The 25,899-nt window shown below is 42.2% G+C and overlaps 1 protein-coding gene across 2 annotated transcripts in view; it reads left to right on the top strand.

Annotated features, from left to right (window-relative positions):
- The first annotated feature begins 2,435 nt into the window (after nt 1-2,435).
- uba7 (ubiquitin-like modifier activating enzyme 7) overlaps nt 2,436-25,899 on the top strand; it is a 33,814-nt gene continuing 10,350 nt past the window's right edge. The window contains exons 1-21 of one of the 2 annotated variants that reach the window (XM_053442480.1): nt 2,438-2,663; nt 2,738-2,906; nt 3,643-3,777; nt 3,953-4,059; nt 4,142-4,232; nt 4,867-4,993; nt 5,196-5,293; nt 5,386-5,535; nt 6,038-6,202; nt 6,378-6,482; nt 6,602-6,682; nt 7,284-7,439; nt 7,948-8,113; nt 8,204-8,400; nt 9,050-9,114; nt 10,434-10,644; nt 13,029-13,103; nt 14,232-14,433; nt 14,524-14,615; nt 16,081-16,173; nt 17,160-17,351. In XM_053442480.1, the coding sequence (XP_053298455.1) occupies nt 2,617-2,663; nt 2,738-2,906; nt 3,643-3,777; nt 3,953-4,059; nt 4,142-4,232; nt 4,867-4,993; nt 5,196-5,293; nt 5,386-5,535; nt 6,038-6,202; nt 6,378-6,482; nt 6,602-6,682; nt 7,284-7,439; nt 7,948-8,113; nt 8,204-8,400; nt 9,050-9,114; nt 10,434-10,644; nt 13,029-13,103; nt 14,232-14,433; nt 14,524-14,615; nt 16,081-16,173; nt 17,160-17,351 (2,724 nt within the window). In that variant the 5' untranslated portion in view covers nt 2,438-2,616. Of the gene's footprint in view, nt 2,664-2,737; nt 2,907-3,642; nt 3,778-3,952; nt 4,060-4,141; nt 4,233-4,866; nt 4,994-5,195; nt 5,294-5,385; nt 5,536-6,037; nt 6,203-6,377; nt 6,483-6,601; nt 6,683-7,283; nt 7,440-7,947; nt 8,114-8,203; nt 8,401-9,049; nt 9,115-10,433; nt 10,645-13,028; nt 13,104-14,231; nt 14,616-16,080; nt 16,174-17,159; nt 17,352-25,899 lie in introns of both variants that reach the window. The other variant, XM_053442479.1, reaches the window with a different exon arrangement.

Consider the following 25,899-nt stretch of genomic DNA (forward strand, 5'->3'; position numbering starts at 1 on the left):
GCGTGAATGGAGACAGGAAGTTACAAGCTGCTTCAAAATTAAAGCACATCGGGGCACGTGGTGGGAACGCAGAGCAGACAATCGGCGCTCTCAGCGAAAAGTAGGATCGATTTAAATTAGAGCGGAACTTGAGAGAGACTAAAGAGAACACGTGAGAAAAGAGAGCGAATTTGAAACAATGAATACAGCGAAAGAGCAATGAAATTAAATACAAGCAAAAGCTTTAAAAAGGACATGCGTGTAGGGATTTATTTTGAAAGGTAAAAACCGGACGCTCTAGGGTCATTCTCACTGCATTGATGTTTGGGGGCAGACGAACCCAAACCGCGCCCGCAACTAGGAAGTGGGAGAGAGTTGCGAAACCTGACAAGCTCATAAGTATTCGGATGGTTTCCTCCCCAGGAGTCGGATCGTGTTGTATCTTCCACATCCGACATCACAGATTCAGAGTCTGTGGAAAAACCTTAAAAAAAACCGTATCTGTTCCTTCCTTCTTCATGCGCCTGTGGGATTTATGCCAAAGCTGCATTGCATTCACATGAGAACTGAAGTCTTCAAATAAAGCCAACTTCAACAAGGAAGCTATGAGAGGAATGTGTTCACTCTGCCAGCAGAACAACCTCTGCTATGTGTCCTTTAAATATAATAAAGACAACAACTAATGACATTCTTCAATCGAACCCTGCTGCATACTGACAAACTGAACCTTACAATAAATTAGCCTTTTTATCCCCACACAATCATCACTGGCAAATGAAGCATAATGGGTCCAGGAGATATATATATAGAGAGAGAGAGAGAGAGAGAGAGAGAGAGAGAGAGAGAGAGAGAGAGAGAGAGAGAGAGAGAGAGAGAGAGAGAGAGAGAGAGAGAGAGACACACACACACACACACACACACAGAGAGTGTGTGTTGGACAAGTTCTGCAGAAGACCTAAAACTGCAGGATAAACTTGTTTTGATTGGAGCTGGATAAGGACGTGATGGATAGAGGCCGAATGACTGAACAAACAAAGTGTGTGGAGGACATGACATCCCGTGTTCCTGTGTGTCCCTGTGTAAATCACATACCTGACTCATAAGGGTAGGGAACAAATAACACGCATCACTTCCCTGCAGCTGGTTTGGTCAATGACACTCTGAGACTCTCCCGAGAAAGGACTGTGATTTACTTCCCACGGCAGATTTTGAAATACACTGCCATACATTGGTTTGTTACAGGTTTGCATATAGACTGCTCCAATTATGATTAGTTTGACTTCATAGTTATTGATTTATCGATTATAATTTTTGCCATAATGATTATACCCACAGTATAACAAATTTCTCATATGGGTAAATGATTGTCTTCTATATTTAAGTCACTCGATCTAAATCAATGATTAGCTAGAAAATTGTTAGTTATTATTTAAAACGTTGTGTATCTGTATTGCATGACGGAGTTGCAGTAACAAGTGTTGAAGTGTGCATATACAGGGAGTTAAAAATATTTTCTGTTTTATTTGTACAGTATTCAGCATGATGCCGTGTGAGTGATTTTTATTAGAGCAACATCATTCAGGCCCAAATTTTGTGCCGGCAGAGGTTGTCAGTGGCTGACAGGATCTCAGATCAGAACAGATAGGGAGATTACAATCATAACATGATACTGAGTGCAGGTTCCTGTTTAGCCCCTGAATTAGTCTCTTCCACATCCGCGCAGCACAGATCTCACTGCCTCCACTTGATGTCTAATGATGAATCACTTCTGGTCACCTAAAAAGCAGCAGGCACGCGGCGGCCTGAATGGGGGCGGGACTTCACTCTGCACCAGACTGAAATCTAACAATGACTTACACATGAAGCAATACCAAGGTGTATCTTTGTTATTGTCACCATGGAAATGTTAAGGGATCCCTTCCAGGCATGCTTTGTGAGATATTCAAATATTCATACCTCCACCAAGGAGGTTATGTCTTCATCCCTGTTTGTTTCTTTGTATGTTTGTTAGTAAGATAACAAAAAAACCACTGGACAGATTACCATGAAACCTGGTGGAGGGATGTTGTATGGGTCAGGAGAGAACCAATAAGATGTTTTCATAAATTATGATGGACTTTGATTGGCTCCCAAAGGGGCTTCGATATGTGATACTTGATCATACCTTTGTCTGAAACTCAGATTTAAGGTAAGTACTGAGAAACTAAAGCCTTCCAGCAGATCAATGCGAGAAAAATCTTCTTCTGTCAAACTGCACAGAGGAATTTCACACTGCAACATCCAATTAGGTTTTTTGCCCATTGAGCAAATCAATACTTCCAAGATTAAAAATCTTCCAGTTAAAATTTCTAACTGGCACATTTTAAAAACAGGGCTGAGGTCACAACGTGGTGCCTGCACAATCCCGAGTCTCCCTCTGGTGGCCGATCCAGAAACTGCATTTTGACGCAGAGACAAACCTTTTCAAAGAATCGAGAGAAACGAAAGTGAAATCCTCTTTCATTGAAAACGGTCAGTGTGTGTCTGTTCCTGTTGTTTTCGGTTGCACTTGGTCAGTACTGTCGGTAGTCTTCAGCTTGCCTCTCACTTCAGACTGCACAGTTCATATTGGAGCCTCGCGACTTCCAGTACAGCAACATGTCAGGAGTCGGGGAAATCGATGAGGGATTCTACTCCAGGCAGCTGTAAGTACCACAGACTAATACTTGTATTGAACTGCTTGGCCCACCGACATGCACTGTCTCTGTCACCTGCACAGGTATGTTCTGGGTCATGACGCCATGCAGCGGATGGCCACAGCCAACGTCCTCATAGCAGGCATGAGGGGACTGGGAGTGGAAGTGGCCAAGAACGTGATTCTGTCCGGAGTGAAGTCTGTCACTGTCCAGGACGAGGGAGACACCGAGTGGACAGACCTGTCCTCCCAGGTACTGACTCTGGGATCTGTTAAATCACAACATATATGAACGCAAGGCACTTAACATAGACCAGTAATGTCCACACCTTATTATACCAGAGGAACCCATCAGTTCCTTCAACAATCTGCCTCGACCGGTTGGGGTGAGAGGAGAGAAATGGGGGGAGTGGAATGGTGGGTGGAAAGAGAGGAGAGAGAGAGAGAGAGAGAGAGAGAGAGAGAGAGAGAGAGAGAGAGAGAGAGAGAGAGAGAGGGGAGGAGGGAGAGGGAGGGAAAGAGAGAGACCAGTACAGTCATATCATATGGAGGCTGTCAGACTGGTTGTTGTAATGAAACAAATAGTGTAGTGTCATGTCATGATGATGTCATCAATGAGAGGATTTCATTTTTCCAAATGGCTTTAGGATGACTTTATGACAACAATAATATCACTTTATGGCTTAATAATACTACCTCAATGTTTCAGTTTTACTTCAGATGCTACATAAGTAATGAAATAGTTGTATACATGTACCATATTGCCCATCATGAATGCTTATAACCTAGTTTTACACGTGAGACAGATATGCATGGAGTGTAGTGGTATTTGTAAATAATTCCTTATAAGGAAATTAAGTAAATTTGGTAAAAATGTATCTATCACACAACTTGTAATTGGAAGTTGGATGTTTCATTCTGGGAAACAGCTGTTGACAAGATTAAAGGTGGAAGATTGACACCATGTCTATGATTTCTTTTCCCACCAGTTCTTCCTGAAGGAGTCCAATATTGGTCAGAACCGAGCCGAGTGTTCCCTTAAACAGCTTTCAGCCCTAAACCCCCACGTGCACGTGTCACCCCACACTGAACCACTGGATGAGGAGCTGCTTCTAAAGTTTCAGGTACTTGACGTAATGGTGCATCATGTTGGAAACCTAAATATGAGCCTTTGTTTGTGTTAACAGCCTTCCTGGGTCAAACTGTGCACGTCCACCAATTTGCACAATAGAGGCCAAACATTCAGGTAACATACAACCACCACAAGACACTGAGTGGAGAGAGCCTGTTGTGTTTCAGGTGGTGGTCCTCACTGACTCCTCACTGGATGCTCAGAAACGCTTTGGCAAGCTCTGCCATTCACATGGAGTAAAGTTCATCGTGGCAGACACCAAAGGACTGTGTGGGTAAGTGTTCAGGACAAACTGTCAAACGTTGATTGGATGCACGGAGGACAAGGAAGTGAAAACCTCGTGGTTTAATATGCAGGCAGCTATTCTGTGACTTCGGGGAGGAGTTTGAGGTCTTGGACCAGAATGGAGCGATGCCTGAATCCGCAATGATACAGAGCATCTCCAAGGTAAAGTCTTTCATCTGGATAATTGAGGTATATTTCAAGGCCCTGGTCAGACCTGGTATTTACATCCGTCCTGAGATATCCAATAACAAGTGGACCGTGTTACGTACGTCTGTTCACACAGCCTGAACGTGTCTTCTGTGACCTCTCGTGATTGGATCTCACTTCTCCACTCTATATGCAAATAAACACGCATGTACTTTCTGTTTGCGCGGAACAAATCATGTTGTTTTCAACCCAGTCTGAGTTTACACGTGTGTCCGTTATCACTGTGTGTTTGTGTGTGTGTGTGTGTGTGTGTTTCAGCATTAGTGAGGGAGCAAGAGAGATAGAGAGGTAGAGAGAGAAAGGTGTCAGAGGGGGCTGAATGAACCAGGATGGAAGAAAAGTATTATTCATTATGTGGTGATCTGTGTTGATTTGGATACAAATAAGTTAATTTACGGGAAACACAGAGAGTACATGTTCAAACCTGTACTTAGTACTGGCCACGTCACTGAAGATGGATGTTAACACCAGGTCTGAACACCTGTCTCTGACCTGAAACTTAAATGATTCCTAACTTTTAACTAAGGTGTTGTAAATGAGTATATTTGTAAATGTAGATGTATGGTTATAATTGCTGTTTTTATTTTAGAATAATCCTGGAGTGGTCTGCACAGACGAAAAACACATGTTTGCTGCTGGCACTAAAGTTTATTTCTCAGACGTCCAAGGCATGACGGAGCTCCACAGCATCGGCCCAGTGGAGATCACAGTCCAAGGTTAGTCATTTCATCTGCACTTCTCTTTTTTACATCTGCAATTTCTTTCCTCTGCTTGCAACACACAGTCTGGTCACGAGCCACGCTCAAGTCTCACACATGACATTCGACATTTTAAACCTCTCCTGTGAGCATCCCAGGAGAATTTAAATGATTTATCAAACTGTTGGCTGAAAACTGTTTACGTTGCCTTCCTCAACAGGCCCTTACTCCTTCGGCATTGGCGACACTTCAGCCTTTTCCGAATATGAACGGGGTGGAGTAGTGACAGAGATTAAACAGCCCTGCATGTTACGTTTTGTAAGTATCAACATTTAGTTTAAACCTTCTTGAGTTCTCTTTTGGAAAGACAGTGATGACACTCTGTAAAATCTCTCCAAAATAAATTTCAGAAACCACTGAGTGAGGCTCTCTTGGATTTTGAACTCCTGAACATGAATGACTACGGAAAAGAAGCCAGGCATAAGACGCTGCACTTGGCCTTCCAGGCTCTCCACAGCTTTGTGAAGAAAGAACAACGTCTGCCTCATACTCGGTGTCAGGTCAGTGAAGGATCGACGATGTTCGACTAAGTTTACAAAACAAGTTGTATTATTAGTAAAAATCATTGTTCCCCAGAATCAATCAAATTTCACACACTCATAGATATCAAGGTCCTAAACATGCCTGATTTTCTTTCATCAAGACCCATGCATTCTCTTTTCCTCTTAGAAATCAGTGAAGATGTTGAAAAAGGCCTTAGCTTACAATGTTAAAGGACATAAATCCTGGACCCCCCCTCTCCCCCCTGAGAACCGCACCAACATTTAATGGGTTGTTTCCTGACCCATAAAATATCCTTCCACCAAGTTTTATGGTAATCCAATAAGTATTACTTGTGTAATCTAATCTACAAACCAACCAAGAAACTAACGGACAGGCGTGAAAGCATGAACTCCTGGGCGGATGTAACAAGTTTTATGTTGAGTTGAAATAAAATCTGAAAATGGACGGAATCTTTACCGTATTATTTTTACTCGGTTGTTGTGGCTCAACCCTGTATAGTCAGATGCAGATGTTCTGGTTGCAATGGTGAGAGAGCTGAACGCAGTGGCACAGCTGGAACAGCTGGATGAAGCTGCTGTGCGAAACCTGTCCTACACAGCCCGGGGCGACCTGGCCCCTCTCAACGCTTTCATTGGAGGCCTCGCTGCACAGGAAGTCATTAAGGTGAGGTCAAAGGTCAACGCACGTAACATAGTTTCGTCTTTTGGGTTCTGATGAAGCCTGTTCACACTATGTTTCTTAACACATTAAATAAACATATGAGATACTGTGTGTTGGAGGTGTGTATAAAGTGGCTGATTGTACTTTGCTCTGTGCACTCGCTGTAATGTACCTGCAGGCATGTAGCGGGAAATTTACGCCTCTTCAGCAGTGGCTATATTTTGATGCACTGGAGTGCCTCCCTCAAGAGGAGAGTCAACCGGCAGTGAGCTTCTTTTCCACAGTACGTAAAGAGATTCCTCCAATTCAACGTTTCACATGTGGGAAACAGGAGCAGTCAGTCAGATCGACCTGAGGCAGATTCCCCATTAATCGAACTGCTCTTGTGTTTGTCTCTGACAGAAAGGCACCCGGTACGATGGGCAGATTGCCGTGTTTGGGTCGGCGTACCAGGAGAAGCTTGAGAGGCAGAAGTATTTCCTGGTGAGGACGGGTGGTCAGAGTCGTCCATCAGGGGGCGCTGTCTCTCTGTGCTGTAAATATGGGGGCCTCTGGCTATGTATACTTCTGATCTTGTCTGGTGTTAATGTTGGCAGATGCAGGAAACGGCTGTGATTCAGGTGGCATTTCCTGCCAGCGTTGACCTCTGGGTGTGCAGGGGCCGAGCCACATTGCAGAGTCCTTTCCCTGTTTCCTCTCACACTGTTATTTTTACTGTTGTTTACTGCCTGTGTGTATGTGTTTGTGTGTGTGCGTGTGTGTTTACCACTGTAAAAACGTCACACTAAGCAAGAGGCAGTGAAAGAAGTCAATAACAGCACTAAATTTATTTCTAAATATTAAATATTAATATTAAAGTATTTTAAACAAGTGGTAACATTTGGTGACATTCATTTGCACAATCCAATTCATTTAAACTCATTTTATTTTGTATAGCTCCAAATCACAATATACATTATCTCCTACATTTTACACAATAGGGTGAGGAGATTACATTATTATTGAGAAAAGAGACTCAAAACTGTTATTTTCCGACCAATTATACTTTTATTTTGATCCTCCCTCTATCTTGTCTCATTCTAAGGTCGGAGCTGGTGCTATTGGCTCTGAGCTTCTCAAAAACTTTGCCCTCATGGGGCTCGGCGCAGGAGAAAAAGGCCAAATCACTGTAACGGACATGGACTTCATAGAAAGATCCAACTTGAATCGCCAGTTCCTGTTCAGGTCCGAGGATATTGGGGTGAGAAAACTGCCGGTATCAAGTGCATCACAGTCTCCTCCATGTCCTGAGGAATCCATCAAAGCTCAGTGGGTCTTGTTGGATCTGGTTAAGGGGAAAAGTCAGAGTTTCTACTGGTGGGACAGACTTGGGGTGCCGATATTCAAATAACATGTGTCCAACAAAGCAGCTGTCATGTTTCCATAATTTCTTGCTACTTTGTTTTGTATATTTCTTTATTTCAGGAGTATATCAGGCAGCTGATCTCTCATTTCAACCATTGTCTGACCAACCGCTTTTAAATTCTGAGGGGAATTTGTCTGGTTCCGCTTTTATATAAAAAAGAGGAGCAAGACATAACAAAGATACTATATGAGTTATTAACTTCTTTTTTGGCGGTTTGATTTAGCAGATTCCTTGGAAACATTTCACAGAAATATAGATATTTATTTACATCAACATTTTGCCCTGATATCACCTGCGTTGCTCACATACATTATCTCCCACACACACACTTCTCCGTAAACAGAAACCAAAATCGGATGTTGCAGCCAAAGCAGTGCGAGAGATAAACCCGCGGATGAGAATCACAGCTCATCAGAATCGCCTGGACGCTGACAGTGAAGAGGTGTATGGGTACGACTTCTTCATGGGTCTCAACGGAGTGGCGGCAGCCCTCGATAACTGGGAAGCCAGTGAGGAACTCTTACTCTGTCTCCATTATTCACTATTCATTTTAGAAATACATGTTTGACTGCAAGCACTGATGTCCCTCTGCTCCCCAGGGGTCTATCTTGACGGACGCTGCGTTCAACATCAGAAGCCCTTACTGGAGGGAGGAACTCAGGGAAGCGCCGGTAATACTCAGGTGGTGTTGCCTCACCTGACAAAGTCTTATGGACCTGCCGAGTCCAGTTCCAATGGTGCCATCCCCCTCTGCACGCTCAAGAACTTCCCTCACCGCATCGAGCACACTCTTCAGGTTGGATGTACACAGATATCCATTAAGAAGTTTTGAAGATACTAAACTTTAAACAAATTTCAGACCTGAGGTGGCATTAGAGTAAATACCATGAATCAGTGGCAGATCTAGGATTTTAACAAATCGGGGGGGGCTTTAAGGGGCCACAATTTACACAGAGGGGTCAAATGTATGTCCAACACTCATGCACAGTTCTCAATAAGGTGCACATTTAAGTCCTTTCACCATTCAGGTGGACATTTGCGTTCACACATGCACGTCCTCTGGATTAGGATGAAGGAAGTTCAGTGCATGTGTGAAAGCAGCTTAAGTGACGACCTGGAGCCGGGGCAGATCCGGAACAGGTTCTGGATCTGCCCCTGCCATGAATGTTTAATGGAAAAAGATCAGATAGTTAAGTGATGGCCCAACTGACCAACTTAACAACGTTGGCATGTATACAGTCAGCTAGTGTAGCTAAAGAATGATCAGAATCGAAACCTGTAAGAGAATTACAAGCTAGCTAAGTTTTATCACAGGTTTTCTTGTGACACAGTGTGTTGTTATTATTATTATAAAGTGTAATGTGTATCCATCTGACCGTTAGTAATAACTATAGTTACATGCATTTCACAATTTCTTTACACTAACTTTGCTGTAATTCTTTCAGTGGGCCAGAGACCAGTTTGAAGGATTGTTCAAACAAACACCTGAAAATGTGAATCTCTTCCTGAGGTAAGACGTGACGCCGTCCTTATAGGATTTAACGTTTTCCACAACAAACGTTGCCTCCAGCAGCATATGGGAAAAACTGCACACACCAATCTGCTGTCTCATAACGACCACTGGTTGCTGATTTTACAAGGCTTTTCCGTTCTCTTACAAAGCATTCCAGGGCTAATGAAGTTCTTGGAGCTCATTATTTTTGTTTTATAAACAGGAAAACGTGCGGTCAGCTTTCACCAGTAAACCTCCAGTGAAAAATGACATAAACAGTCTGAACTGCCAGGGCTCGACTCTGTAAAGTATCTTCCACAGCAGCTCTGACACCATTTTCTCCAAATAGGGGATCGAGCCTTTCAGCTAAGCAAAAGCCTTTCTGATTTAGAAACCTCTGCTGAATGGAAAACTGATAAATGGATTTTTATCATAAAGCATTGACCTAATTATAATGTAACAGCTCGTCAGTGACAGATCTGAGCTTCCAGTCTCACACTGGGTCTGAGCTGTGAGTCTCGGAGCCGTCCCTAATCCAGCCATGTTTCTGTTTGTTTTGGGGAGCTCAGTTATAATCTCCCCTCATTGTGAAGTACTTACACTTTCTTGTGTTTCTGTAGAGGAGCAAAAAGCCAATGAAGTTTCCTACATTACTCTAATGTTAAAACTTTCCTCAGAGGCCTCATTATTGCAGTGTTCTGTAGCGCAGTCATGGAAAAACATGTATTTGGACGTCTTCATGGGGCAGGTCAGCTACCTGTTGCAGTCCAGTACAGTTTAAGTCATAGTTAATGAGGTTGCGGAAAGGAACCTCATTAACCTCATTTGTGTTTCCCTTCCATTCGTGCACCTCTTTGCAGAACTGTGACTCGAAATGTTCCTGTTTAGACCTGTCTGGGTGTAACTATGTGCAGAGGAGGCAGATCCCCATTCTTAATTTATTTTTTTAACACTTTATGGTGATCTGTCCCAGCTTGTGGGTATAGACTGACCAGCACACTGCAAATTCAACACACCTCATTTCCTCTATGAGTCCAAAGCCGAACACTAAAGGAATTCCATCTGAGTCACGAACAAGACTACGCCCTAATTTACAAAAACCTGTTTAGTCATTCTTCTATGGCGCTTTTTGAATGAACACTCTATTTTTCCATTACAAATTTCCCAATTTTCACTTCTCCAGGTCAAATGTTCCTCCCCCCTCGGTTCAACTAGTGACACATCAACAACGAGACAGTGGAATAAACTTGTCCTCTCTTGTCTTGCTTCACACTGATTATTACTGTCTTGATACTCTGTTAATAATCCATAAGGAACTGCTGCACTGTTTCTTGCAGTGATTCGAGCTTTGTAGAGCAGACTCTTGGCCATGGAGACGCTGAGGCCTTGGAGGTTCTTGGGGGTGTGTGGTGCAGCCTGGAGGACATGGGAACTGGAGGAAAGCGTCCAACAAACTGGGAGGACTGTGTGAGCTGGGCACGTTGCAGATGGGAGACTCTGTATAACAACGACATCAAACAGCTCCTGCACTGTTTTCCTCCCAAACAGGTAAAAATAAATCACACAAGAGGAAAATGTCACTGACTAAAGGTGTAATTCATGTTTATGGACACAAGGGGGCACTGTTGTGAGTGTGTGTCTGTGTAATAGTTCACTGCAGTGCAGCTCAAAAGTGCAAAGAGATTGTGAGTGGTCGTAATATTGTTTGAAATATTGCCACAACTTTAATCTTTAAATATTGTGACTTATTTCTCTTTAATTACAACTATACTCCCGCTTTATTAAAAAGTGACAACTTCTTCTATTCTTTTTAAATTATGACTTATTATTAGATCATTACTTTTTTCTCGTAATATTACGACCTATTTTCTGATTAAATTACAGCTTTCGTCTCTTAATATGATGACCTTTCTCTTGGAAATTATGACTTTATTCTTGTAATGTTACAACTTTATTCTGGAAATCTCAATATCAATTTAAATGGCCTTAATACTCTGTGCTCTCTAATGTCGTACACAGTTAGGTCCCTGCCAATGGCTGATGCAGTAATGCATCATTTTTCTCCAGGCTCAGTCAGGCTGACTTTTATCGTTTTGCTTGAAATCTGAACTACTGAAAGGCCATTGCTGATAAATATCTCTGCAGCCGCTCTGAGGGATTGGGATCTGGTGAAGCATGCAGACAGAGTGATGTCACATGTTGCTGTCACATCTGGGGATGGGGGGTGCAGCTCAGTAACAACCTAAACAGACCCTCACTAACCCCCAGCCTCAGTCCAGAAACAGGACCCTACCCTCACTATACCTGTTTGTCCCTACAGGGTTTAACAGATCTCTCTGAGCGAAAGTACAAACCGCAGGAAACTCACTTCCCTGTAAAACTGTTGAGAAGAACTCACCTATGACTTATGACTTTCGACAATACAATGATATTATCTCAAAACACCATCGAATAACTCTCAGACATTTTACGGTTCCAACTTGTAGTTTCTCTTTTTTCATGGTTTTCTTTGACCTATCAGGCAATTGTGATTACGTTGTGCTCCTGGAAAGTCAGTTTTGACCACAGACTCTCTGAGGAACTAAGATAAGGCAGCTAATGTCAGTTAACGGTTACACACCAACCTGACAGATACTGGCACACAGGCGTGACACACGGCCACGCGCTAAAGTCGCCGTTATGTCAAGTGACCATGGTTCTGCATTTGTGTTTACACTTTGACACATGGCTGAGTTTGGAAAAAAGACATTTGGATCAATATTGAATTATGCATTATATCAGTTATTGGTGTAAAGGCTTCATATTGTCAATTAAAACAAATACATGCTGTATTTATTTTCCAGCTGATTAATTACAGTCGTATAATCATCAAGCAATAGACTTGAGATTTTAGGAGAAACTAAAATAAATGGATTACAACTTATAAATCAGTGAATAGATTTTAGTATTTTTGGACTGTTTGATGATTCAAAGCAAGTGATGTTTTTTTTGTGGTTTTCTGATTCATAAACGTAATTAGAGATAGTAGAAGATACAATACAGGATAATCATTAGTGGTGATTGTATTGTTTTGTCATCTTATCGACTATTAGATATTCTTTCATCAAACAAATCTCAAATCATAGAGTTGCCTCAAAGGTCTTTATAATATGTGCAGCGTATGATACCCTCTATCCACAGACTTGTGATTTAGATAAGAAGAAACTCCCAATCAGCCTTTTTGAAGGACAAAGCATTGTTGGCCCCTGTTTTTGCCTGTAGGCCATCTCAGGCAATTAAAAGGAGAATGTTGTTGCCTTTTGGCTGCAATAGAAAACACCCCTACAGTGAAAAGTGCCACCAGCAGCACCATCAGGAGACTCTCTCTTTCCCAGCTTTTGGGCCATTTGGCAACATCAAAGCTCTCAGGCCCTTTGTTGTTATCGGACTCACAAATTGTGTAGACACCACACGAATGATAACAATATCAGTCTGGCTGTTCTCTGGGAAGATTTACTGACCTCCTGCTCTGCCAGAAAACTAAAGACAGGGAGGAAATGTATTGACATACTGTGCTCGCCATGCATTATGTGAGATGACTGTGTCACTCCTGTCAAGAGCCCGACCTCTAAAAACAAAAAAATAAAACTCTTTCCCAGACATATCAGTATCTGTCTGAATAAAAATGGAATGAAGGTTGTGCATTCATGTTTATATAAAATATATATGTTTGGTCGTTTTTTTGTTTTTAATCTTACATATAGTTTTTTATAATAAAGTTATTTATAATAAAGTCTAGATTTCTTTCTCATAAGGCTTTTGGGAATTTATCGGTGGGTACGTCATTATCAGAAAACTCTTCACTCCCTTATATCATTATCTGTATTTATGTCTACAGCTTGTTTCCGCTACTGATCATTGGGATAAAGGTGTTTTCTCCTGCTTCTCTTTAGATGACCAGTACTGGACTCCCCTTTTGGTCTGGTTCGAAGAGACAACCTCATCCACTGACCTTTGACCCGAGCAACGTGAGTAGTTTCCTGTCCAGTTCCTCAACACCAAACAGGAGGGACTGAAAAAAGCCACAGTTTTCAGTGATGATCACTCACATTCCTTCTTTATCTGCTCTGATAGAGGCTCTTCCTCCCTCCGACCATAAACTGGATTCTTATCTGAGCTGTGAACGCAACGTAACCTGTGTATGGACAATAAAAGGCAGATAGTAAACAATTCTAGCTACCTAAACCAACAAAGGGGGTAATTGTCTTATATCAAACTGTCCATCCTCTAATTCAGAGGCCTATGTTCCACTAATAGTAGGGAGAAAGAAAATCTCTTCACTCTGAATTATATTTCACCTCCTGGCGTCCCTGTTTTATCTCCATTACAACTTCCTGTTGCTCTTCCATCTGTGTGAAATGTTGCCAACGCATCTCTTTTGAACGATCTCACTTTTGACAGGCAGCGCTATGTTTTCATTTATTTAGAAAAGTCTACTGAAGAGTAAAATACTGAATGATTTCCATACTGCACCAAGTGGGATATTGGTCATATTAATTGCTAAATATTCATTAAAACATTTCTTGGGAAAGAAAAAATTGTTGAACAAAAATCCAAACTAAACTGTCATTATCATATTATCTTGTCCTGTAATTTCAGTTTCATGCAGCATATAGTTTTTAGGCTTATCTAATTTTCTATTTTTAGCGTGTGTGTGTCTGTGTGTAAGTTAGCTTTGGTTACAGCTTGTGTACTGGAAGTTAATTGGCCTTAATGCACTACCTTAATATCATTATTCAAAGTAATCAGTGCTGTTGTCAATTTCAATCCATGAATTATTTTTTCATAGTTTTTTCCAGTGCATCTATTGTTTTTTCTTCCTCATGAATGTAAATTGAATTCCCTTTGGTGGCATGATATATTTAAAATTATTCTTTTTTTAAACCTTTATTTAAACATCTATGTCCCATAGAGATCTCTTTTTCAAGGGAGACCTGGGTACATTAGTGCATCAGTAACACAAGGTTACAAACATTTTGAAGGTGCATATACATCCTTACAAAACAATAAGAAATTGTTTTGAAAAGTTTAGTCACTGTTAACCATGCCGATAACTGGTGTGCTGATTATTATTATATTTGGATGCTGTGTTTCAGAAGACACATATGGAGTATGTGGTGGCAGCAGCAAATCTCTACGGACACATCTATGGGATCCAAGGGACAAGAGATAGAGCCTCTATCAGAACAATCTTAGAAGCTGTCCAGATCCCATCTTTCACTCCCAGCTCCTCCGTAAAGATTCATCTCACTGACACTGAGATGCAGGAGAGCAAGGAAAATGAAAGTGATGACGCAGGTGAGCTATTACCCCTCACTTTTTTTTCCTTTCATACCTCACCTACTCCCAGGACAACTTTTATTTTCTATCTCTGCCTCTTTGCACCAGAAAAAGCTCGACTTGACGAGTTGAAAAGAAAGTTGGCCTCACCATCTCTGAAAAGCTCTGCCGCGCGGATGAACCCCATCGACTTTGAGAAGGTAGGACCAGAGTGTAGTGACAGCTCGGCTGCACACGCCACAGATGCCGTAGACAGAGTGGCAGCTGAGTCTTAGCAGGGAGCGACTCTCAAGTCTATGGGCGCTTTCAGAGTATGTCTTTTTGGTGGGGGGGTCCTCAGTGACCTGAATCTGAGCTGTGCCTCAACACAGAGCTTCTGTGTTCACTGTGTTAACACCCTGGAGCTAAGATGTATATTTTGGAACTGTACATCCTGTTTGCAAAAGTAATAATAAGAACAGTTCAGTCAGCCAACACACATGGAACCGATTTATTTCTGAATGGGCCAATGTGAGAGCTGTGATAACAGAGTTTTTTATGAGAGATGCAGTGGAAAGAGAATTTCTCCCCTCAACTGTGTCGTACCTCATCTTTGAAGTGACACACTCGGACCCCTCAGGGCAGATTTCTCTCTATGACATGTCTTTTGTGCTTCTGTCTACCAATTTTTTTTTTACACTTCACTCAACAACTCATCCATCTCCGACTGGACTTCATTAGGTTTTGTAAACGTGTAGATCAGTGCATCCATTTACAGATTTGTCTACACATGTGAAACTCTCAATACACTTGAACATTACGTGTTCACATGTTGACAGATTAATGTAAACATTTGCAAATCTCAGCACAGATTTACAGATCAATATTTATTAACAAATGTGATTATGCACACACGGACTGAGATAACGTTATACAACCTTCCACTCTGCAAATAATAATGCTACAATATTGGCCCAATGGAAAGCTCTTTACTTTAGGGTTTGGGGAGGTCCAGGTTCAACAAAGAGCAAGCGCCACAGGAAAGATGTAGTTACTGTAGCTGCAAAGGTGAGTGAGCGCTGCTTTCAGGCTGCTTGATTAAGGCTCCGGTGAAGCATTCAGTGACTCAGGTTGAAGCAGTAATGAAGGCTTATGAGGTAAGTCAGGTACATATCGGATGTCTTGAATAAAAAAATGAGATCCCCTCGCCCTCTTCTTCATTTTTATCCCCACATGCCCAGGTCAGGCTGTGGATAGATGGAATGTGTGTAGGAGGGATTCAGAGGCATCGGGTTGCCAGCTCGGAGCGTCCTCACAATCCCCAAAGCCATCCCTGAGTGACAGTCCCCTTCCTTGCCTTTGTATAGCCGCAGCAGAAGAGGCATGACCTCACTGGCCAAGTCCATCACAACAGAAATCTGATTTCCACTGCATTCTGATGGGGTGACCGAGTCACGTATTAGAGTGATTAAACGGATGAAACAACAAAGCCTTCAAAGCTGAAAGCGGGCAAACATCACAGGGAATGTCAGACCTCCGAGCACTAATGTAGCCTATACCGAATGTGGAGTTTCAAACCTGGAACTAAAGAAAATAATAACAGAGCTGTGTGTACGTTTTGTTGCTGTGTTTCAATCCTTGTTAATACCAATGACTGATATGTGTTTAACATCTGATCTGGCACAGGATGACGACAGTAACTTCCACATGGACTACATCGTCGCAGCTTCTAATCTAAGGGCCGAGAACTACGACATCCCTCCAGAAGATCGCCTCCAGGTCAACATTTTCACTACATCATCTAATAACCTTGCGCTGAAGGATAGAAAACATAAGAGGAAAGAAAGATGAAGGCGGTACGGATTTGGAAAAAAAAAATGTCACAGACTGCTACCCCCCCCCCCCCCCCCCTCCCTCCCTCAGGGTCATGTATTGAGTCAGTGCTGCACACACCTGCCCCAAAGCCACAGAAACGGCCTGCTCGCCCATTGTTCCGGGAGCAGAACTAATCACAGCACTTTACCTGTCGCCTGGGAGGTGACACCTGAGCCAGGCCTTGTACCAGCCGCTGCTGCAGACGCGGAGGGCGGGGGGAGGGGTGCTGCTGAGTGAGGGGAGACAAAAGAGGGTTACCTTTTGTTATCGTGAAGAGACCACATGCTGCATCTTGTTCGGGAATAACTTTACCCTGACTCACCCTTTAGTCCTGTTGACATAAACGGGTTCTTACATTATACTGTACCTACACACTTAGCCCAATATCAGTTACTGTAAATACTGTAAATGTTATTATTAGGATATATTTCCAAAACTGTATTTATTTGTATTAACCTGCCAAATTTATTCATGTACATTTCACATTTCAAATGCAAGTTCAAAACAGAAGGTTTATTTACATAGTGCTACTTGATGGCATAGGATCCTATATAACAATGCAATATATCTTATGACCTGATCTTGTGTTTTCTATTTAAAATCATTGCTGTAAAATAAAAGCAGTGGAGCACAATGGGAGTTGAATTGATTATGTTTGATTATATAATACTAGAATGGCACACAGTAGAGCGCAGAGAACAGTTCCCTCAAATTCAATCACGTTGCACCAAATTGAACACTGCCATCGATATTAGTTCAGCCACAGATCTTAGATTCTCTTACTCAACTGGAAAACAAAAGAATATGCTCATATCATCCTAGTGGACTTTGATTAAAATGATGATCTTGAATTCCTGTTATAAGTGAACTCCTCTCTGTCTCCTTCACAGAGTAAGCGCATCGCTGGACGGATCATCCCGGCCATAGCCACCACGACAGCGGCAGTGGCAGGCCTGATGTGCCTGGAGCTGTACAAAGTGGTGCTGGGTCACCAGGACACCAAGTTTTACCGATCAGCTTTCATCAACCTGGCTATCCAGAGGATTGTTATGTGCCAGCCGAACCAGCCCCGGAAATTCAAGGTGAGTAACGGCTCCTTACACCCACAGGCCATTTTAAGTCACACTTGTTGTCGCAGGCAGTCACCTCCAGGACCTGAGTGAGGCATTTTATACGGCCTCACAGACTCCTACTGTATCTGCATTTAAATGTTAAGCCTGTCTGCTTAGTGGATAAATCTGTTGAGTCCTTTGTAGGTTTACTTATTTCCTCTCTGGCTGGAGAGCATTAGGGCATGAATCAGTGCTCTCAGAGTAACAGACCACTGCTGACTCTCAATCACTTGCATATAAGCCACGTCTTTAGCCGGCTCCATATAATCCTCTTGGTATTTAAGTGCAGGTAAGTAACTAATGTCTGCTTCTGTGTTTATACAAATTAATTGAATTTAAGGCAACTTTAATTCAAACCTAAAAGAAAGAGGTTTGTTCTCGTAAGTCAAGAGTCTTTTAGGGTCAAATTGTTGTATGAGGTCAGACGAGGTTCAATATTGTCTATCGCTCTTCATTAAAATGTTGAGAAACCCTAGATTCACTATTACCACTATTCAAATCCAAATTGTTTCACTGATTTGTTTAGTAAAATGTTTGCCCTGTAATTTAATTCCCTCACCTGTAAGGGGTCCTGCAGCCCCCTCAGCCCCCCTACTTCCAGCTTCCTAACTACACCTATGTTATATATTTTTTGTTGACTTGTGTACTTACGTGATCTAATATGTCTCCTATAGTGTTTGACTTTAGACAACTCAAGATAATGGCAAGTTTCATTTTCGTCTCCATTAATATTTGTCCTATTTTGTACTTCCAGGGTAAACAATGTGTTACAAAGCGGAAAAAAACAGACTGCTAGTTAGTTAGCCAGTTAGCTGTTTTAGCCTTCCACTGTTTGTATTGGTCGCTTTATTGTCGTTTGTTTGCGTAATACAAATACAACTTTAATTCTACTCATCTGTGAACATGATTTGAACTCCCATGATCCTATGCTGCTTTACGTCATCCTCCATCTAGGGCTGTGTTTGAAATCACTCACTCACAATTCCCTACCTCACTATAGTGATTTCTATATAGAGGACCATACAGTTTAGTGAGCTCATTGGGAAAAATAATAAAAACACTTTGGGGCACGACTCCATTTTCTCCACACCGGGCGTGACATCATTGTCAGGATTATGACGTACAACAATAACACTGCCGGACGAGAGAAAATCCAAGAGTAAATTTTAGAAGTTTATTTTACACTTAGTATGAGGACCCTAATTTAAAAAAAATGTTGAATGTTCATCTTTAAATGAAGAAACAAACTTCTATTACATTTATAAGACAGGTCGGGTTGTTCCTGCTGCCCTCGCTCCTTTCGTCTCCCCGCTGCGAGTGCAATGCATGATGGTCGATATTGCTCCGTTAGTGACCATCGGTTGAACAACCATTTGTTTACGATGCATTGAGAAACAACTATTGGGTCTAAAATCTTTACTAAACATTCAGACACAACTAAAAAATATAAACTACGTATAGTGCACTATATATTGATAAGTGAGTGATTTCAGACACAGCCTTGGTCTTTTGTTGGAGTTATTAGAGAACCCTAATGGCAGAAACTTCATATTGTACATTTAAAACACAGACACTAAATGGCTACAAACCAAGCAAATCCATGGGTTATTATTTTGGGTCAAGCCTGAAAGGAGATGTGGTCTAATCTTCCTGCTGCCCTCTCCCAGGCCTCAATATGTTACCCCTCAGCTCAGACACTGGAGCTGCCCTCCCCAGCTCTCTCACTCAGGGCTCTGCACCTCTGACAGACAGGGGTCAATGGGGGTCAGCGTGTGAGGGTAACTCCGTCCCGCGGGACGTGAGGGTGCAGGGACAGGGGGCTCTGAGACAGTGTAGGTCTGGTTTCAGCTTTGGTTACGGGCAAAAATGCTGCAGCTGCATAAAAGGCTGCCGTGGTGACAGAGGCAGCTGTGCAGTCCTGAAGTTCCACACATGCCCTCTTACTTTTCTACAAAGACCCTGGTGTTCTCACAGTTGTCAAGTGTCAAATCGGTCAAAGTGTTTCCACACACATTTTTTTCCATGTCTTCTAATATTTTCTGGACGAAACACAACATTGTGCGACAGTGGATCCACTCAGTGATTGATTGCGCTCATGCAGTCAGAGTACCTGACATCATCACCAGCCAGAGGGTTTATACTCCAGTGTTGAATCATGTAGTCAGAGGGATGAGAAGACATTCGATTTTCCAGTCCCAGGCTCTACCAGGCTTTTTTCAGTTTTGCATCATCAGCGTTCAGGCTCTGTGCTGCTCAGCAGAGGAGAAAGAGCAGAGGCAGGACCCCACCGGAGGAAAACAAGGCATCTCTGAGGCTCTGGGCCGGTGTTTAGGGAGTTAGGGACAAATCTTAGAGAATTGGACATTGGAACGCTCTAAATGAGGAGCATGTGTTGTGTTGTTAGCTTTTTTCACAGAGAGAAAGAAGGCGTTGTTGTCGGCTTCCTATCCCTCAACCCTCTGAGTATGAGATGGTGAGTCAGAAGCATCGAATGGCATCAGTTGTTGCAGTGAGAGAAATGATTCCAAATTGTCCGTCCTTAAAAGTATCTGGTTGATATGATCTCATCACAAACGTATGTAAGCTGCACTGGGCCAACAAAATTGTGTCAGCTGTTAAACATAAGCTGCTTTCAGACATGCACTGAAGTCCACACATTTTCCTGAAGTTTTACAGAGAATGTCAGATGCTCTGGACATTTTCTTAAAATGTTCCTAACCAGTGGGCGTGTTGATGACATTTCAAACACAAAGTGGCTGCGATACTGGAAGAATAGAACTATCTCAGGATGAAAAATAAGGTGCCACACATGTAGAAGATGCAGACTAAGATGTCAACCTTGAAAGACAACAAGGTGAAAACTTGTGGCGATGTCGGCTGAAGCTGGTGTTAAGAAAAACATGCGATGGCTGCAAATTAATTATATGTTATGTTCTGCCTCCTGCCTGTTTTACCCATGCTCCATCCCTCACCTGAATGTTCTGGACATGGTCCTGTTCTTGTGAACACGTCTTACCCTGACCATCTCCTGCCATGTTCATCATATGTGTCTGCAAACAGCTTTAGCTTGTAATTTCTTCAGTTCGTCAACCATTATACTTTGATAACACGATTTATGGGATCCCTATTAAAATGATTAATAGTTATTTCTTCAAAGTAAAGACAATTGAACCAATTTTGAACTATTAAATATCGATACAGATATCTACCTCAGTTTCAGTTGAGATTTCTTTTTTCCATGACATTCAATATGCATCCATGTTCCCGTCTAGAGTCAAGGGCTCATATTCTCTGCAGCTTCCTGGGTGATGTTTATTGATGTTTTAAGGATGCTTGTCTTTTCCAGTGATCTCCCGTGTCTCACTAATGGTCTAGACATGACCTCACCAAGGAAAGCGATCGCATAATGTTTAAGGACTGTGTGGAGGCTCTGTTTTCATAACTCTTTGCACGTTTTGAGCCCTGCAATAGGGCTACCACTGTTCAGTCCTATGCATAGAAATATGGAAATGGTAAAAAGGAAGTTAATATGAATTATTTAAAATGGCAGAAATCCGTCCACAGCTGTAAAAGCAGAAACAAAAGCAACAAGCCTGTTACAATCTCTTGTATCTCAAATCTCTCCAAGATCTGAGGTTTTATTAGACGGACTTTAAAGCTGCTGCAGACGTGCAGCTGTTGAATATCACGGATCAGACATGCACTATCAAGAGCTCGGCTTTCTTTTGCAATGACTCGGACCTCACCCTTACCGAGATCAGCCTCAGTTCATTAATATCAAGTAACAGCACTCACATCTCACTGGTAGTGGCCCCCCCAGTGTCCGTCCACCGTTTACCACATCACAGCGTTGCGTGTTTTGCAGTAATGTGACCTTCACTGTACAAACTATGGCAAAGAAAAGTGAGTCAGTGAGATGATTGCTTTGATTCAAGGCTTTTGAATCAGATGTTTTAGACGTGGCCTCTCTGTCTCCACACACCTGCTTTGCTCACACTATAAAACTCAATAGGCGACTCCCTGTTCTCCCACCACACCAAATATTTTCCAGAAATTGTTGCTTTAAAACAGCTGTTTCCCAAAATAGGAAGTTCCCCTGGCTCCCCCCCCCCCCCCTCCCCGCTGCCGCTGTTCTCCATATGGAGGCAGAAATATGTAAACAAATGGGAGCTGGTCGGCTCAATGCTGCGGCTCTTTAGTATCACTTCTCTCCCAGTGTTTGTTTATCCGTTGGGGGAGCGAAGCACATGGCATTAAAGAGGAAACAAGTTTCTCAAACACCCGGAGATAAACTTCTTATAAAATGGCCAGAAAAACTTGCAATAAAATCTGTAGAGACAACATTATATAGTCTTATTATATAGTCTATCTAAGTAGTTGGAGTATTACTTTACTTTGCCATAGACTGTATATAACGATGGACAACATGGCTGCTCCCAAAACGTGAACCCACAGTATCTTCATCGCCATTTGGTGGCAGGTCATAAATCCAACCGCCTCCATGTTGACGATTGGACATGGATACATTTTTTCAGTAACTCAATCTCCTGATCATATATTGTTCCAGACTTTGGCTCCTAATGTGCAAGATGGCAGCGTTTGGATCTGGTATATTTTGGCTGTATTTCTGGGTAGTGGGAGGAAGTGGAAACCCGTCATCCATCTTTATAAAAACTGTATGCACCTTACTTGTAATTGTTGTCATCTCAAAGAAGAATCATTTTTATCTTGTAACTCACTTAACTTTTCAGCTAATTTATTATAATAACAGTGGCATATGACGATACTGTGGCATATGACAAACCATTCGGGCTTTAACATTTTATTTCAAAATGTCAAACATAATGTCACCAAACTCTAAACATAAATTTGCCAGCAGTTTCTGCTGGCGTTCCATCTTTTCAGCTGGCACCTCGGCTGTCTCTCCTTGTATGTCCCGTCTATGAGCTTAGCTCATGTGCGTCTCAGTCCTTGTGTGCCTGTGTCTCTCTCTCTCTCTCTCTGTCCCCTCTGCTGCTGCCTTTTGATCCAGGGAGAGTTGATTGGCCAACTTGTCTACGCTGTGCCGATTCCCCCCCCCCCCCCCCCAGCGATATACATACATTCAAAGGCCATGAGTTCTCACTTGGGCCTTGATGGAGGTACTGTATATGCTCTGCTCTAGTTTAAAACATTGATAATCAATGGGTCAACTAACTCAGCTTCCCAAGCTCTATAAAGCATTTACCGTCTTTTATCTCATTACCTCAGTTTTATAACTTAACAACTTGGTTCAGTTCACTCGAACTTTTCTCATCAGTGTTGCTTCCAATAGCTGCCCAGCACCAAACAGAAGATAGTGACTGTGCGGAATGGAAGTCTTTGTAAGAGGCTGTACAGTTAGTAGCCTCAGTTCACCTCAGCAGACGGTCGTGTTATTGCAGGACACAAAAACCTCAGAAAACATAAAAGGGTATTTCAAGAGCAGCAAAGATTAATGAGTTCTGCTGCAGCTGTAACTGAGCTGCAGCCTCGGTAAAACTCCACCTGAGGGTCAGGACAGAGGAGGACATGATCAGCTGGGTATTAAATAGCTCCATCCTCAACCCCTGCAGGAGCTTGCCCAATACATACCAGCCCATGCTGTCTTTGTCTGCTGGGCTGCCTGCTTGTATGGAAATACTCCCTGTTCCGTGTCTGTGCACACATCCTCCACACACTGGTCTTAACTTTGTGCCCTTTCACGCTCCCCCTGTGCCCCTGTTCTCCAACTTGCCCTTTCAGCAACTAATTGAATTAGCAGCGTCGGAGGCAAGGCTCCTGATCTCAAGGAAGCCACTCCAAGGTCAACGCTCACACTGGTTCTTTGTTAATTGCCTGCAGAAATGACGTCTGTTTCCTGCCTTCACAGGAAGCAATGTATTGAAACCAGATTTCCCAGAGAGCTCTTAACGTGATGTGGTCGTATGGTCTGTGGAGCACCAGGAGGAGGCAGGGATTTTGTTTTTTGTGTTCACCTTCTCTAATCTCTGTTTCTAATAACATTTCATTCACAACTTGGAAAAATATGTAAGTTTGCATGTGGACAGCCAAACCTGCAGCTCCTTGAGTGGGATTTGAGTGCACTTTTATAATTGGGGGTCACACATCTGTCACACAAATAACAGGGGCTGGCTTACGGGGGGGGACAGGGAACAACAAAGGGGGAGATTTCCCTCGCATGTGGTTAAATCTGTGTTGGTTTCCTGGGACTGTGCCGGTAAAGGACCAGGGTGAACACGATCCACGGCTCCTCAGTACTCCTCCGGGAGCTGCGGCATGGAGCTGCATTGTGCTGTTTGTAACTCAAGACCCCAGACATGAATAGTGCTCACGGGATAATGAGTAAGCTGTGATCAACACAGGCGGCTTGTGCCTTCTGTTGTTTTTTTCTGTTGTTGTTGTCTGTATTGTGCGATTGGCCTTATGTTGTTAAGTCATCTGTAGGTTTATATTGCACTGTTCCACTAGTGCTGCTCTTAAGTTCCCCTTTGTTCAGTATCTTCCCATTTGTGTCGTCAACAGGGGAATCTGCATTTAGTGCTTTAGATCAGAGGGTTCAAACTCACGCACAGACAATAGAAGATACTTTAAATAAAAGCCCTCGGAATAATGTCCATCCAGATCTTTTAAACTGTTACATTCATGCAGTGTTGCTCAGAGTTTCAACACACATGTTCCCCATTTAGCCAAATAAAGAGTCACTTGGTCATTAGCAGCTCAGTTTAAAATCCTAAATCTCATATTCGACATATTTAAGAAAGAGGCCAGAGTCTTTCATGAGAACCACTATAACAGGATTGCATTTCAATAAGTGAGCTCAGGGTTCAGACCTGAAGCTGGAATCACTTTTCTGAAGAGTCCTTGAGCAAGGCAATGAATCCCTACCTGTCAGAGGCACTGGTCCATATAACTGACCCTGACCTCTGACCATAGTTTAACAGAAAGCATTCACAATATTAAAAAGGGCATTTCTAATTGACCATTCAGAAAACCTTCACCCCGGCACAGCTGCCTGTCCAACTTTGGTCTTCACACGGAGCTCTAATTGATACATAAATTAAATAGAGGCCTGTCTTTTTTTGAGTGGGTTAACTTTACAAAAAAAATAAAAAATAAAAGAGCAAATGCATACATGTATGTATTTACTGTACTCTGTTCTAATGTCAACAGATTTTAGCATGTCCTGCTAACTGGCTCAATTGGTCTATGTCAGCTTGCTGTTCACTATCATTGCAGCTTTAGGCTCAGTTGTTAAATGGTAATGATTTGTATTTATATAGCGCTTTTCTAGTCTTGATGACCACTCAAAGCCCTTTACATTACAGTTTCACATTCACCCATTCACACACACATTCATACAGTGCATCTACTTGCAGCACTTTTGTTATTCTATGGGGGGCCATTCGGGGTTCAGCATCTTGCCCAAGGACACTTCGGCATGCAGATGGTTCAGACTGGGGATCGAACTGCCGACCTTCAGGTTGGAGGACGACCACTCTACCCCTCAGCCACAGCCGCCCTCGTTAAGCATTATGTAGCCACTGATTCAATATTTAAGGCCCTTCTATATAATTCCCTTTAGAAAATCCGTCTGAAATGTTACAAACTAATAATAAATTCAGGGCTTCTTGAGTTCATGCCAATCTCTCATCTTTAGCATCTACTACATGGCTCCTCTTTTTTTATCCTGAGATATTTACAAATCCCCAGTTTTGTCCCTTTGGTCAGAAACGTCATCCACTCACTCGCTGTATATTTTCCTGACATTTGTATCCTGTTTTTTTTCAAATCTTCCCAGTAAATATTTGACTTTAACAGTATTTAACAGGAAAAATTCTGGAAAATGTGCAGAGCAACATTTACCAGAACTTGGATCATTACATCTATAGATATTTTCCATACTGCTATGTGCACATATCTGTGTTCTCTAATGGAAAAAGAAAGAAATAACTTTTTACTGGTCTTAAAAGCCACATGCATGTTCTCATAAAGGAATTGGAACAGTGATTGTGCATCAACAGATTGTGGCTGCAGGGTTATTTACCCATTTACTAATGGGTGTTAGTTATTGATTTTATGCTAAGTGTTTGCTTTACCTCCAGATTATTTCCCCTTAATTCCCTTAAAACATATGGCAAAAGTCAGAGTGGTTCGAGGAAGGCTGAAGGCTCAGTCATCTCTGGAAAAAATATATATAATTAAAAATAATTATATATGTTTAGTTGTGGTACCTTTAAATACTGTTTATGCACTTTTGTCGAAATAAAAAATAATTGAGAATTTCCTCTGCTTGTAACTGAGTGGATGCAGCGTCACTGTGCCCCATTAAGTGTTCGATGGCCGTGACCGGGATGAACGTCTCGTGTCTGTTTTACTTGCTTGGGTCCGACGTCAGATAATGTAACAGCTTTTTAACCGCTGACAAGGAATGGACATCGTATTGACTCACACATATCAATAACTTGCTCCAGTGACCAATACATTACATCTCTCCACA

The sequence above is a fragment of the Pleuronectes platessa genome, chromosome 2 (assembly GCF_947347685.1).
Source record: "Pleuronectes platessa chromosome 2, fPlePla1.1, whole genome shotgun sequence".
NCBI classification, from domain to species: Eukaryota; Metazoa; Chordata; class Actinopteri; order Pleuronectiformes; family Pleuronectidae; genus Pleuronectes; species Pleuronectes platessa.